At 39.6% G+C, this 13700-nt stretch overlaps 1 protein-coding gene across 1 annotated transcript in view; it reads left to right on the top strand.

Moving 5' to 3' along the window:
* lpar1 (lysophosphatidic acid receptor 1) overlaps positions 1 to 13663 on the top strand; it is a 41933-nt gene extending 28270 nt beyond the window's left edge. The window contains exon 3 of the mRNA XM_085793845.1: positions 9474 to 13663. Within this exon, the coding sequence (XP_085649971.1) occupies positions 9474 to 9799 (326 nt within the window). The 3' untranslated portion in view covers positions 9800 to 13663. The remainder of the gene's footprint in view (positions 1 to 9473) is intronic.
* The last annotated feature ends 37 nt before the right edge of the window (positions 13664 to 13700 follow it).

Genomic DNA, 13700 nt, shown 5'->3' with positions numbered 1-13700 from the left:
AAAGCGAACAACAACACTGTAGGAACTTGATAAGATTCTTGTGCTAGAAGGAAAAAAAAACATCACTATTGCCATTTCAAAGAACTTGCTGTACTTCCAGTCAAAAGCGTATTTCTGTAAACATTAGATCACTGTGACACCATCATCACATACTATTCACCACAAGCCTCTTAATCACTAACTAACACTCAGCTACTGAATGCAAACTTTTATCTAATCTTCAGTTTGTGTGTGTGTAAGTGGTGATTATGGAAATTAGGGAAAAGGACAAAGTAATCCCTCAGTGGACAAATGAGAAGCAATGGGCCATTTCAGAAGTACATAATGGCATCTTTCCGCACTAACTTGTCGTAACGGGATCATTTGGATCATTCTCATAAACACAGATGATGGCTCGGTTAGAAATAGGATAGAAAGGAAAACAGAGGCAGAGATGCATGAGAAGAATGAAGCTGAGAGGCAGACAGGTTCTAAAACAACAGCATGGAGCTGAGTGAGGGAGGGGAGAGTGGACAAGACTGTGAAAAGACAAAGTCTTATGAAGATAAAGAAGAAAAATGATGTCGGATGTGCGAAAATGAGAGGGCGTATAGGGGGGGGACAGGAAACCAAGAGAAAAAGATGGAGAGAGATGCAGATAGAGAGATTGATGGGAAAAGGGGAGTGAGATGTAAGGAAGAATGTGAACAGTAATTTGATATTGGATGTTTATTCATTTTTAAGGGCCTGAGAGAATTGCACATTATTGGAAACCGTAGATGGTTTCAGGACATGTGAGAAATAATACCAAGACATGAAAATCCAAGATAGCCAAATGTGAACCTCTGTAATATGTTACTACATGTGGAAAACATCAGCACAATGTACAGGCTCTCAGAGGTGTGAGACACAGCTTTATAAAGATCAGAGGCTTAAAGGGCCTTTCAGGAGATTTTGAAATTGTATTACTTAATTGATGAACAGAAATATTGAGATTACTGCTGAACATTATCAGATTAACATTAGGCTATGTTAGAAGACTTGACTTGATTTAAGTACACGTTGTTAAGCAAATGGCAGATTTGTTTTTTCTGTGTGGGAGTTATGTTAATTTTATGGTACATTGCAGTTCTGTTCCCTTTTGTGAAACGGTAGCCGCAGCCCACACCCACTCATTACACCGCCAATTTATTAACTGATATGATCTCTAAATATAAATATAACTCTAACCTTAATATCTGCAACCTGACCTGTTGCTGTAATCAAACGGACTCAGACTCAGTGCTGGCTGCTGGTGCCAGAGGATACAAGGCCAAACTATGGCTTTACCGTAGAAAATAAATGTTAACCCATTTAATCCCAAATTTTTCCCAGACATGAAAATATCCAAACCATGTGCCATTAGCAACTCTTTGAAATAATCAATCATTATTTTTTTTAATTTTCATGGAAAAATAGGAGAAAAAGTGTGTTTTATAGTCGGTCACAATTGTGACCGGTGGGATAATATGTATACTAATTTTACATATCCATCATAGCTATCAAATTGCTTATATTCCAGCCCAATTTTAACTGGGCTGTACTACAGAACTCTTTTTTTTACTGTTACCAGTGCCAGCATACATAACAGATGCTTGTGTGCTTTATCACATGTTAGTGTGGCTATTTTACATATCAAAAACATGTAGAACGACTAAAAGCAAAAACGAAAAGACGCCTATCAACATTGCCATTGTCACTTTTGTGAAAAATTTAAGACATGCATATTGTAACTTTGTTATTGGATTTACAGTGTGTTACAGTTAGTGCAATATTGCTTTAGTGTACTTTTCATTTCACCATTGTAAATGTACATTTTTAGTGCAATATTGACTTATTGACCTAGGGGTCACTCAGAATAACCTGCATAACCTCAGTCTTACTTTTGTTCAGGTTCAAATGTAATTTCAAAAGACATAAAACCAACATGACTACAAAATACACATTTTAACAAATTTGATGCAAGTTTTTAAAATAGTTTTTTAAGAAAATCCATGAATTGCTCATCTTGCCAACCCTTATTTGTCACTGACCCATGTATGAGACCTCCTTCCTACAACATCTCTGTAGAAGAGGTGGCTGCTTATGAGTGCATTGAGGGACCATGTAAAGGTGGGCCCCCACCACTTCTTGGACCTGATTAAGATATGACACCTTATAAAGTTTGTTTGAATGTTTAGATTTTATTTTTGACCACCTGCAACCTGCACCTGCTGCTTGGTTGGAACAGAAACCTGCAGCCGCGCGGCCCTTTGTGGGAAGGTTTGCCCATAGCTGCTCATGTGGGTATAGGGATTTGCCTCTTCACCAACAGTGGGTGGAAGTGGGGTGGTGAGAGGGAAGTTATCATCCCTAATAACATTGTTTCTTACATAATCTTTTTGCCTAACTTTCATTCAACAGCCTGGCTGGCAATTGGCCAGTCTCGCCCTTATAGTCCATATCACAGTCACTGGGGACAACATCTATTTCACTTTGAGAGATAGGTTAACTGAAATGCTTTAGGGTCTGTAAGGGTCAAATTTAAATAATAATAATAAAAAAAGAAAGTTTTTAAAAAGTAGAAAGTTAGCTACTTACACTGTGTTATCCCACCGGTCACTATTGTTGCCGTCAACAATTTTACTCATGCTGTGACCACACTAAACACAGTTGAGTGATTGTAGATGCATATATCAATACTAGACACCTTAAAGATGATGTGTGCCAAAAATCTTTCTCTTATCTTTATGTCAACCTTCTTTACTGACCTTCTTTGTTGAGGCTTTGATGCAGCCATCTTCCTCGGATGGTGCAACCAGGAAGTAATCAGCTCTGATCATGTGACAATTTACACTAAACATGTGAAACTGCACATATGTGATCAGAAGGGTTTCTTGCTTCAGTATTTTTTGGAAATATGTTAATACTCCATTTACTAACATTTTTAGGGCCTTTCAACTGGAAATATTTTTTACGGTCACTTTTGTGACCGATGGGATTAAATAGAAAATGTGTGTCTGCTGCAAAACGCTACAGGATACTCTCAACAGGGCACTATTATCTTATGACCTTCATATAGGCCTAAACCCAAACAAGCTATGTTTAGCCGGTGTTGATTCCAACATTGTCAATATCAGCCATTTATTTACAAATCTAAAAGAAACATTGTGAGTTCATTTACTTACTAAGAGCTGTCTCCATTGGCAGAATACCATTGTTACCTCTTTATCACATCTTTTCCCCTGTTAAATTTAGCATGCTTACCAGTTTCTTCATCTATCATGCCCTGTGTAATACAACCCTATTGTAACAATATAGACAAGGATGCTATATTGTTCACTGATGTGGTGGCTTACCTTTGCTGAACATGTTTTAAGTTTGTTTTCTTTTATAGCAGAGCCAAAAATTTGGTGGCAGTCCAAAATGTAAAAATGTATACAATCAAAAAAGCATGTAATTTATATAGTTAAAAAGGCTAAACATGCTAAACCACCACCATAATCTTTTAAGCCATTTAACCTACTATTACTGGAACTCTGTAGCACACTACATGTGACCGAGGGTAAAAGAACAAGCTGCTGTCTGGAAAAGAATAGAAGATGCGTCACTGATGCTGAAAAACAGTGTCATAAACATCTTAATGATGACAAATGGAAGAAATACGATACGTCAGCCATTAGTGCAAAGCCTTTCCCGACATAAATGATGTTAGACTATACCTTTTAAAATCCAGCCTATTTTTTAGGCCTTTTCTCGAAAATTGCATATCCATAATAAAATGAGTATATCTCTGCAACCACAAGGTCTATTTGAATACTTTTGGTGTCATAGTAAAGGGAAAAAAATGAGGAATTGCTGAAATGTGTAAATTTCAGTATATCTGTTACTGGTGAAGAGTAAATGAAGATGACACACAGAAAAAAATTAATAAAATTAATATTCGCCTAAAAAAAAAATCATATTTTTGATGAGTGCCCTTTAGAATAATGCTGATGAACCTCAAACTCTCTATAAAATCATTGTACAACATGTGAACATTGTCTCTGCAGTGGTTGATTCTGATTAATTGAAGCAGGACAAAATGATTGAGATTTTACTACAAAATATCCAGGCGAACTTTCCAAAATGTCCATTTTTGGCACAGCTTGGAACCACCTGCTACTATAAACTATTGTTTAATCTTTATTTTCACACAATTTGGATAAACTAACTGAAAATAAATCTACTGGAACCGATTGGAAATAACTAACATACCGTAAGTGGATTCAGTCTCTCTGCGTACTGCTGCACTCTCAGAGCAGCTTCTGGGTGGGTTTGGCTTTCAGCCTCTATCTCTGCAGCGCAGTGGTCGATTCGAGTGAGGGGCGGCTCATTTTAACCAATAGAGAGAGAGGAATGACGCTAGACCCAGGTCGATATGATTGGCCGCACTGGCAGCCATGTGACAGCCATGAACCAGTCAGATCAGCAGATCCACGTGCAGGCCAACGTGGGGTTGTATGCGCGCGCACCAGGCTTCCGTGCAGGCTTCCGTGTAGGGTCCTAGCGCCGTCGGGTTTCGGCCCGGCTAGTTCAGATGTACACACTAGGCAGAGTTCAACTGGAAATATTGTGGATTTACCCATAACACAACCTTTTCACGGCAAAACAGCAAAGGTAAGAGCAAATGTACGACCATGTTTTGGCCACGCAGTGTCTGTTTTTGCTCGACTTTGCTGGTTGTTGTCTTCTCCCTCTGCCGTGCTGCTGCTAGCTGCTGTGTTAGCTGCTGTTGCTGGGGGACGCCCCGATGTTCACGTTCAGATGAGAGGTCGCTGATGTGTTTTGCATAATGTACAGTTGTATACGAGCCAGAAATGTGGCGACTGGGTCCACACAGAGGTGCTTTATGAAGTTTGATGTCTAGTTGTTTGTTTGAGTAGTGTTTGGGCTGTGTTTGGGTCATATAAACATGGTTTTTTACACGTTGTAGCCCAGCTTCTGCTGTTTAATTTGACGTATAATATGACCATATTCTTTCATAATCAGTGCAGTGGGGGCTTTGTTATTGTTATGCATGTCTTCAAGTCCCCCATATGGGGGACTCTGGATTACAGGAGGAAAAAGTGTTTCCTAATCTACAGGAAGTGTGCAGGGACAAAAACAGAGACCTCAAAATGTCTTTCATAATATTGATGGTAATGTTGACTATAAGACTAAGCAGGCTGGGAAGGAGTGGACAGTTTTTGTTAGTATTTTCCCAACACCGCCCAAATGTTCTGAGTGTGTTGGAGTGCTCCTCCATCTGTCTGTGTGCCATGTATAATTATGTAAGTGAGTGTTTGCGTGTGTTTGTGTCTGCACATGTGAGTGTTTATCCGTGTCTACCCTCAGTTTTTCATGTGTGTTTTTGTGGGAGTGTGGGGTTCAGTGCCATAGTCTGGTCTCTATTATTTCCTTATTTTTGTTCCCAGCCTCCTCTGTTCCCACTCTTATGGAAGCCCATTTCCACCAGGAATAGAAAATGAGAAAAAGGACAAAGGTTTGGAAGGATGGTGATTTCAGATCTCCTGTTATGTTTTGTTTTTAAGTCTCTGAGTCAAGTCTTGTTCAGAGATGTAGAGCCAAAATGACAACATTTATATAACCAAAGTTTCAGTATAATAATATGAAGATCTCCTAATACATCACATGTGAAACAGGAAGGGAAACCAGGGGAAGAATCAAGCCTGGTGAGGCAAACGGGACAGAATGCGTTGAAAGGGCTACGGGTAAAGAGAGAAAAAGACGTCAGATGAAAAAGTCAGAAACAGGCACAACCAAGAGAACGCACACAAGGAAAGGGAGTTGAGCACTTAGCATGAGTGGATTTATAACAAACTGGCAGAGTGGAGGGAAAGACCGGTCTGTAAGCTCTATGTGGTGGGAGTGGCAGTCAGTGAAGATGAGCTGCAGGTGTCTGAGGAGATCTGGTGGGGTATGGAGGGAACAGTCTGCACGTAGCAACAAAACCTAACAAAACCCTAACAATATGTTAAATGTCTGAAATAATAAGTTAGTGATGAGATAAGGCATGATAGTCTTTTATTAGATTATCATTCTCACAGGATATTGTTAGATAACAGTATGATTTTTTCATATCGGTCCCTTGACTATAGTTCTGACAAGATCAGTTCTGGCTTTGTTGACATGTTGTCATGTCAGCAAAAAGTCAAATCACTGTGTAACAGAGCTGCAAATGTCACAGTGTGTCACAGAGGACGCTGTTGCTATGAGCGGGACACAACAAAAACCCATACATGTCCCCTACTTGCTTCTGTGAAATTCCTAATTCTATTAAAACCTGGAAAGGATCAAAGCACTTTTCCATACATTTCCAAAGTTTTCCGGGCCTTCTTTAGGGCCTTGTTTGTTTACATGTACTTCCCCTCCACCGACTTTCCAGTTCTCCTGTCTGTTCGCCTGCCATGTTGCATTTTCAAGCAAGCAAAGGGATTCATCTGAATCTGCCAAAAAAAAAAGACTCATTTGTTCCTTCCGTAAACAAAAGCACTGGTTTACCCTCTGTGAACCTGCAATAATGCTGCTCTATGTGGTCGTGGTAAAGCAGCGTCTCTTTTCTTTCGTTTTTATTGGTGGTGCTGGTGGTGGTGGGGAGGGGAGGTCATTTAAAGATGAAGGGTGTAACGCAAACATCTACGTAGCCCTGGATTCAGAGAGGAAATGAAAGAATCCAGGGGTGAAACCTCTCAGGTCACAGCTTCACACAAAGATTGCTCTCTTCCTCATTCTGTGGGAAAACTCAATAGTGGAAACAGATCTATAAAAACTCAATTAGTGTTGCTTGTTTCAGTTGTTGTTTTATGTTTGTTTTTGCTCCATTATAGGTTGTAAAGGGTAGATTTTTGCTAAAGGCAAGAAACATGGTCATGTAATGCAGTAAGGCTGGTCGTTGGCATGTTTTTCTTTTCTTTTTTTTCTGAATGTCATCCTGTCCGTAGTAAGATGTTTCACCGAGACACAAATAGTTGGGATAGTTTCTCTGCTGGGCTCCGAACCATTTGAGAAATTTATCTAACTCTGGAGAGTCTGCCTGCATAGCTGGGAAGTGAGGTCAAGCCTCCGCTGCAGCTGCCGCCTGCAAAACACTAACAGATAACAGGCCTGCCTGTCAGTATTGTCTCTCTCCCGTCTCCACTTGCCTAATTTCTCATCAAGACTTTCTGTTTTACTGTCTCAAGAGTGTAATGTCACGCAGTCGTCTTACAGTTTCGGACAAATAGCATCTGTTGACAGAATTCACACGCGCTTGAACTTGACATTCGCGAGTGATGAGTCAGTGACCCCCCACCGCCCACTCACCCTCCACACCCCACCTCCTCCTCCGCTGTGCCAGCACACTTCATCCACCCAGAGACATAATGATATGTTGTCCCCATCCAGATGAGATTTGAAGATTAGAGATATGATGATGGAGGAGTGGAGATATGGCTGTGAAAATGAGGTGGAGGTCAATCAGTTCTGTTTCTCTGCATGTTTCTTGTTAGGGAGGGATGATGGAAGATGTGGATAATGGCGGGGGTTATGACTGACGGGCTGCTTGAGCTTATTTCCAGAGAACTCTCATCAATGTCGGATTCTTTGAGAGTGGACTTTTAATCGTGAAAAGTTTGAATGTTTTTCCTCATTCGTTGGGCAAGTCATCAACAATGATAACATAAAAGATTATAAAACAGCTCATCAATCACATAATTCCCCTTTCCCCCATAAAGCAGTCTCCCTTTTCCTCATTATGTGTCATACAAGCAACATGAAAGAGAGGGGAAGTGTTGTGGTATTGTGTGGTGAAAGCAAATGGAAGATCAATTGATTTTCTATTCACACAGATTTCAGGTAATGAGATGCTCTTAAACTTATTTGTTTAAGATCCATTTATTTTATATGATGAGTTTAAACTTACATGACATGCCTCTTAGTGATATTTTTCACTTCAGGGGCTCCCTAAGTGGAAACCTAATGCACTCACAATAATAAACAATTTGCAAACACCATAAAACAAAAGTATATTTTGCTCACAAGATGTCTTTTAAAAGTTTTTACAAGTGGTTATCGAGTGGCTTTGTATTTCCCTCTGTGGATGGATGGTGATGGGTCTGTTGGTAATGTGGTTGTAAAGTGTTTTTGTTTTTCCAGTATCAAAACAGGCAGAAAAAGAAAAAGAAAACTCTGGCTCCAAAGCAGTGTGGCTTTGTCTGTAGCATACATTAAATCTGATGAAGTAGAAATATTGAGAAGAACATGTAAACATCAATCAAGTCCTAATTTCAAGACTTGTGTTGAGCGAGTGAATCATTGTTTCCTAAATTTGACTCAGCAAAAATCAAGTCTGACTCAAAACCTTGTCATCAAAAGTAAGAAATTCAAGATGTCTTTGACCTGGTTTTGCACATATGCAGGGAAATACTAATTAGAGAAAAATCACTGATTTGATTGAAATGCAGCATGTTGACAAAGTGAAATTTTAGAATCAGCATCACAAGATTCATAGAGACACAAACAAAAGTCAACACAAAGGCTCCCTTTACTTGTTTATTCCTGTATGAGGCCTTACCGTATTTTTGTCATTCTTAAAGTTTCGTATTACTGTTCTGTAGTTCCAAAATAATATAACTTTCCAAGGGCTAGTTGAAAGAGGAATGTGAGTAGTTGATTAGACAATGTGTGGTGGATTATGTTGTTCATGTTATGCAAGAAAATCCAGATACAAAATGTGTAATTCTGAAGTTGTGAAATCTGTCAGCCTCTTGGTGTGATTAAAAAAGGTGTGTTCAGAACAGTAACATAACTAATAAATAACATAAAAGTGAAAGTGAAAGTTCTCAAGCTTTTACTTTCTCAAACTTTCACTCAAGTTCTCAAACATTAACATTTTCAAACTTTCACTCAATTTAGACTGTCCAGTTGAAGCATGACTTTGTCTTTTACGACTTAATGGGGGTCAAAGGTCAACGTGTAGAATGTAAATAGTTTATAAAAGCGTTTTAACCACTTCATTAATCAGGCGTCTGTTTGGTGCATTTGCAGCCTCTTTGTCCATCAAGGAGCCAGGGACACCACAAAATGTTTTTTGCTCACATGTTTCTATGAGATGCCATAACCACATGCTAGGAGGGTTACACCCAAGTGTGTGAGCTCATTGTGCACAAAGCATCAGATCCACTGACATGGTGACTAATAGTTGCATACACCAGTGGGTTTATGTGTAAGCCTTCCTTTCACAGTGGGTGGGATTGTCCTGGAACTGGTATCACTGTTTTGTTTCTAACAAATGTACACAACTAGTTCTCTTGTACTAGTGATGCCTATCTAACCTCTGTATATAAAGATGTGATTTTATGCCCTATATGAAACAAAAGTAATCTATGGAACTACTTTTTTTTTAAAAATTTCTGAAAAATTGAATTTTAAACTCCTTTTCTCTCCTGTCTCCCCAGGGGCGTTCATCGTCTGCTGGACTCCCGGCCTGGTAATCCTCCTCCTCGACGTCTTCTGCGCCAACTGCAATGTCCTCACCTACGAAAAGTTCTTCCTGCTCCTGGCCGAGTTCAACTCAGCCATGAACCCCATTATCTACTCCTACCGTGACAAGGAGATGAGCGCCACCTTCAGGCAGATCCTGTGCTGCCAGCGGCAGGAGAACGTCAACGGGACGGCGACGGAGGGATCCGACCGGTCGGCGTCGTCCATCAACCACACGGTGCTAGGCAGCGGCAGTATGCACCACCACCATCACCACCACAACGAACACTCAGTAGTATAAAGGAGGGCTGGATGTCAAGGAGATTAATCCACACAGCTTGAAGGGGTTAATCTCTTTTGGAAACAGTGACTGATAAAGGTTTAAATGGAGGTATGGGAAGGTCAAGAGGGACAGCGAACATGACATGAACGAAAGGCAACGACGTGATAAATGTGAGGATGAACATAAGGCGGGCGGAAGAGGATTGGACGATGAGCTGGATGAAATCACAACGATGAAGGGAGCGGCAACTATGAAGAAAGATGGAAAGACTTCATCTTTCTGTGGAGAACGAAACACAGGAGTGAGTCTGATCTCCAAGGACTCTGATAGGCTGTTGGTATTTTTTGTTTAGTTGTTTATTATTTTCTGTTTGTGTTAAATGTGTTGTTACAGGCAATGCTGATATGAACTATTTAAAGTAATCTGTGAAATGAAGGTAAAGCCAGTATAACCCATCCATCTTTCTCCAGTCTTCTCTCACTTTGTAACCTGTTGCCACAGGTTTCTTCCTGGGTTACACCCACCTTCAGACTAATTCATATTTGTTGCAACATTTTGGGTCAGAGCCCAGATATAAAACACTATTTAAGACTTCAAATACATAGATTTTCAAACCAACATTGTGCTTAGCACATAGAACTGAATGTTAAAACAGGCGATCTACAGTGGCTTTAACGTAAAAAGTGACCTTTGGGAGACTCTTGGGTGGTTTTCTTGATAGAGGTTGGAACTACTTTCAGATTTACTAATTTTAAAACTGTAGAAACCATAGTGACAAATGAATTAACTGTCCTGCCGACGCTTATCAAGTAAATAAATCTGTAAATATGTTCAACAGTGTTCAGCCACTTACCAAAAATACTGCAGCGCTACTCTACCTAATGTCTAAATGACCAGAGCCACTAGATTCATCATTTACCTTTTAATGACAAGTGACTTAAATAAGACTCATTATTCTACTGACTATCCGCTCCCACTAAAAAGCCTTCATGAATCCATCCCATCAGTTTCTCCTTAGATACTCTGAGGGGATCCAAGATCCGCAGGAAATCCTAAGTTGTTTATTCTCTCGAAGGAATTAAAGACAAGTTGTTCCAGAGAGCTTACATAAAAAAAATTAAAAAAAACGAGGAGGATGTTTGCAGTTTTAGAGCAGGCTCTGCTCCACAGTGTTATGTGGAGACAAGGTGAAGGTCGTATCTGGTGAGTGTTAACAGACTTCAGATTATGACATGAAATGTGCTGAGTTGTCTGCCTCTCATGGTTTTATCCAGTGACTCTGTTTCCATGAGGGTGACGCAGAGAAGAGGGTGGGGGTGGGAAAGGAAAGTGAATTGGAGACAGTATTCATTGTTTCTGTGAACTGACTGAAGTTGTTAATTTTTCGCAGCATTGTGAGGGGCGACGCAGTGAAGCTGTTGTAGCCTTTTCAGCATGAACATGAAGATTAAATGGATATTAATGAGTGCCTTCCTGACATTGTAGTTTACAAAGTACACTTTTACAACAAATGCTGCAAAGCCTGACACTGACCTGCTCAATTTACCACCCTCTGTACACAAGTGAACACAATGATGACATGGATGCAGCAAAAAAAAACAAACTTGAATTGCTATTTGAATTTGGTTTGCAACTGATTAAATCCACTCATTGCTTTTCTGGCTGAATTTAGGGAAAGTCTCCATTCCTTAAGTTAATACGCCCATTGACTTTGCCTCTGGGGCATCATGAACTTCATCATCACTAAGTTCATTCGACATATACTTCAAGGAAAGTACAGAAAAATACCTTTACTAGAAAATGAATGGAGATGTGAGGTACTACGTACTCATACCCATGTCAGATGGTTGCAGTTATGCTAATGTTGGTGTTTACCATACCACAACATTGAGCGTGTTTGTCAGTCAACTCTTATTTAAAAGGTCTGCTGACTATGATAATATTGTGTTACAGTTTACTCATATGATAACACTCAGAGCAGTTAAGGTGTTTTTCTTAATGAGCGGACTTAGTGCAAAGTGGAGCCAGAGTTGAGCCAACATACTGATGAATGGTCTTCTGCCATTAGCTTGTGATTATGTACCAGCTGAAAGCCAATGCAGTGATCCCTATGACGTGCATTGTTAAAAATTACCAGCTGAACGTTTTGTTGTGACTTGAATCAAAACACTCTTTGGCCAGAATACACAGACAGAGCTCCCAACAGCTGACAGCAAAGGGAGAAATGCAGCCAAAGATACAGTCAGATGTTTTCCAGGAAGCAAGATGTTTGTCAGGGATTTAGACTGCAGTGCTTACATGAGGTCAGGCGGTATTCTTCACTGTCATCGACGCCCACGCATAAGTTCAACGGCAACAATCTTCAATAAAAATGTTTTTTTGGTGTTCTTACATCCACCGTTTGCCTTTGTCCACCTTTCATTTCTGTTTACGACACAAGGGGCCTTGCGAGAGTAGTGGCAGCAGGAGCGCCACTCATCATTTCATTGACCCAACTTTGTCTATCTATGACTCTGGATACGACTCTCCATATCTCACATTCACTGTAACATTTTTCTAACCAAGTATTGATTCAGGTTATATAGCAAACCAACTAAACTCTCTGTCTTTGTATGTTGTTGTTTACCAGTGAGTCACTCTTTGTATACCATTGTAAGTATAATGTGTACAGTATGTATGTATATAAAATATATTATTCGAAGTTAATCACCAAAGGGAAAGTGTTTTTGTGTGTGTAAATTTAACTGTGTTATGCTCTGTCCAAATGTACTGTAGGATTTTGTTAATGTTTTTATGTCATGAGCTCTTTGTATTATGACCCTAATGAATGAAAGTCTTGTAGATGCAGTTACAGTTATTAACCAGTTTGTGACCCAGAACTCAATACCTATGTTTGCAGTGCCTTCCATTTTTTTAAATATTTTTTCATAAAGAGTAACTTAACAACAGCCTGAGAAGCAGTGGACTGACTGCTGCCTGCCACTGGTTGAAAGTTTCACCTATCACCACACCCAGCAGTGATGTCATAGTGTCCCGGTGTACACTTGTATATCACTGCAGCAAGGTGGGAATTTCAACCACTAGAGGGGAGCAAGCTTAGATTATCAGGTGGTGTCAAACTACTCCTTAAATTTGTGTGTTGCTAACACCGCTGTCTTACATTTGCCTTATAGTACAACAAAATAATAATAATAATGTCAGTGTTGGAGCGATATTTCACTTTTGTAGACAGTTTTCACCAGAAAGTTGTTTGTTTTTTCTAAAAAATAAAGATACACAACACCGCATCAAATGTCAAATGAATACAATCTCATAACCACAGCACTTGCTATGTTATGTGTCAAGACGATTTCAAATCCTCAAATGTGGGATATATTAATTGGTATTTTTCCAGTACACAAACATAATGTTTGGTTCCAACACAAAACAAAGAAATTCATTCACAACACCAGCACTCTCTATTTTATATGTAAAGCCACAAAATCCACTGGCAGTGCCCTGGTGTGCACCCAAGTGTGATGCTCTGTTTGCTGCAGGCACCAAGTGACAGAGTGTCACATGATGCAGCTAGTATGTGTTGCATTTTAACATCATACCAAACACTACCGTTGATCCCAAAAAAATATACCTAGATTGAAAATATTCACACCATTAGGAATGCTTTTGAGCTGTGTGAAACATTTTGTTCTTCCAAAGTGAAACATTGCTTCAAATTTCTGTTAAAGAGTCAGGTTCAGATTTAATATGCCATGTACTAGTAGTTTGTAGAAAGTAATTGTGACACATACTATCCATACTGTAGGGGCCAATATCAATGAATGTCCAGCCAGAGTCATAGTGTTGATATCCCAGAAACAATAAAAACATGTGAAAAGTCTGAAATATTGTGTTGTTGTTTTTTATGTGAAATTCATCGTTG

The sequence above is a fragment of the Trachurus japonicus genome, chromosome 12, assembly GCF_045865225.1.
Source record: "Trachurus japonicus isolate A0001 chromosome 12, Traja_1.0".
NCBI classification, from domain to species: Eukaryota; Metazoa; Chordata; class Actinopteri; order Carangiformes; family Carangidae; genus Trachurus; species Trachurus japonicus.
The sequence above is the reverse complement of the archived record's forward strand: the minus strand, read 5'-3'. Positions and strand labels throughout refer to the sequence as shown.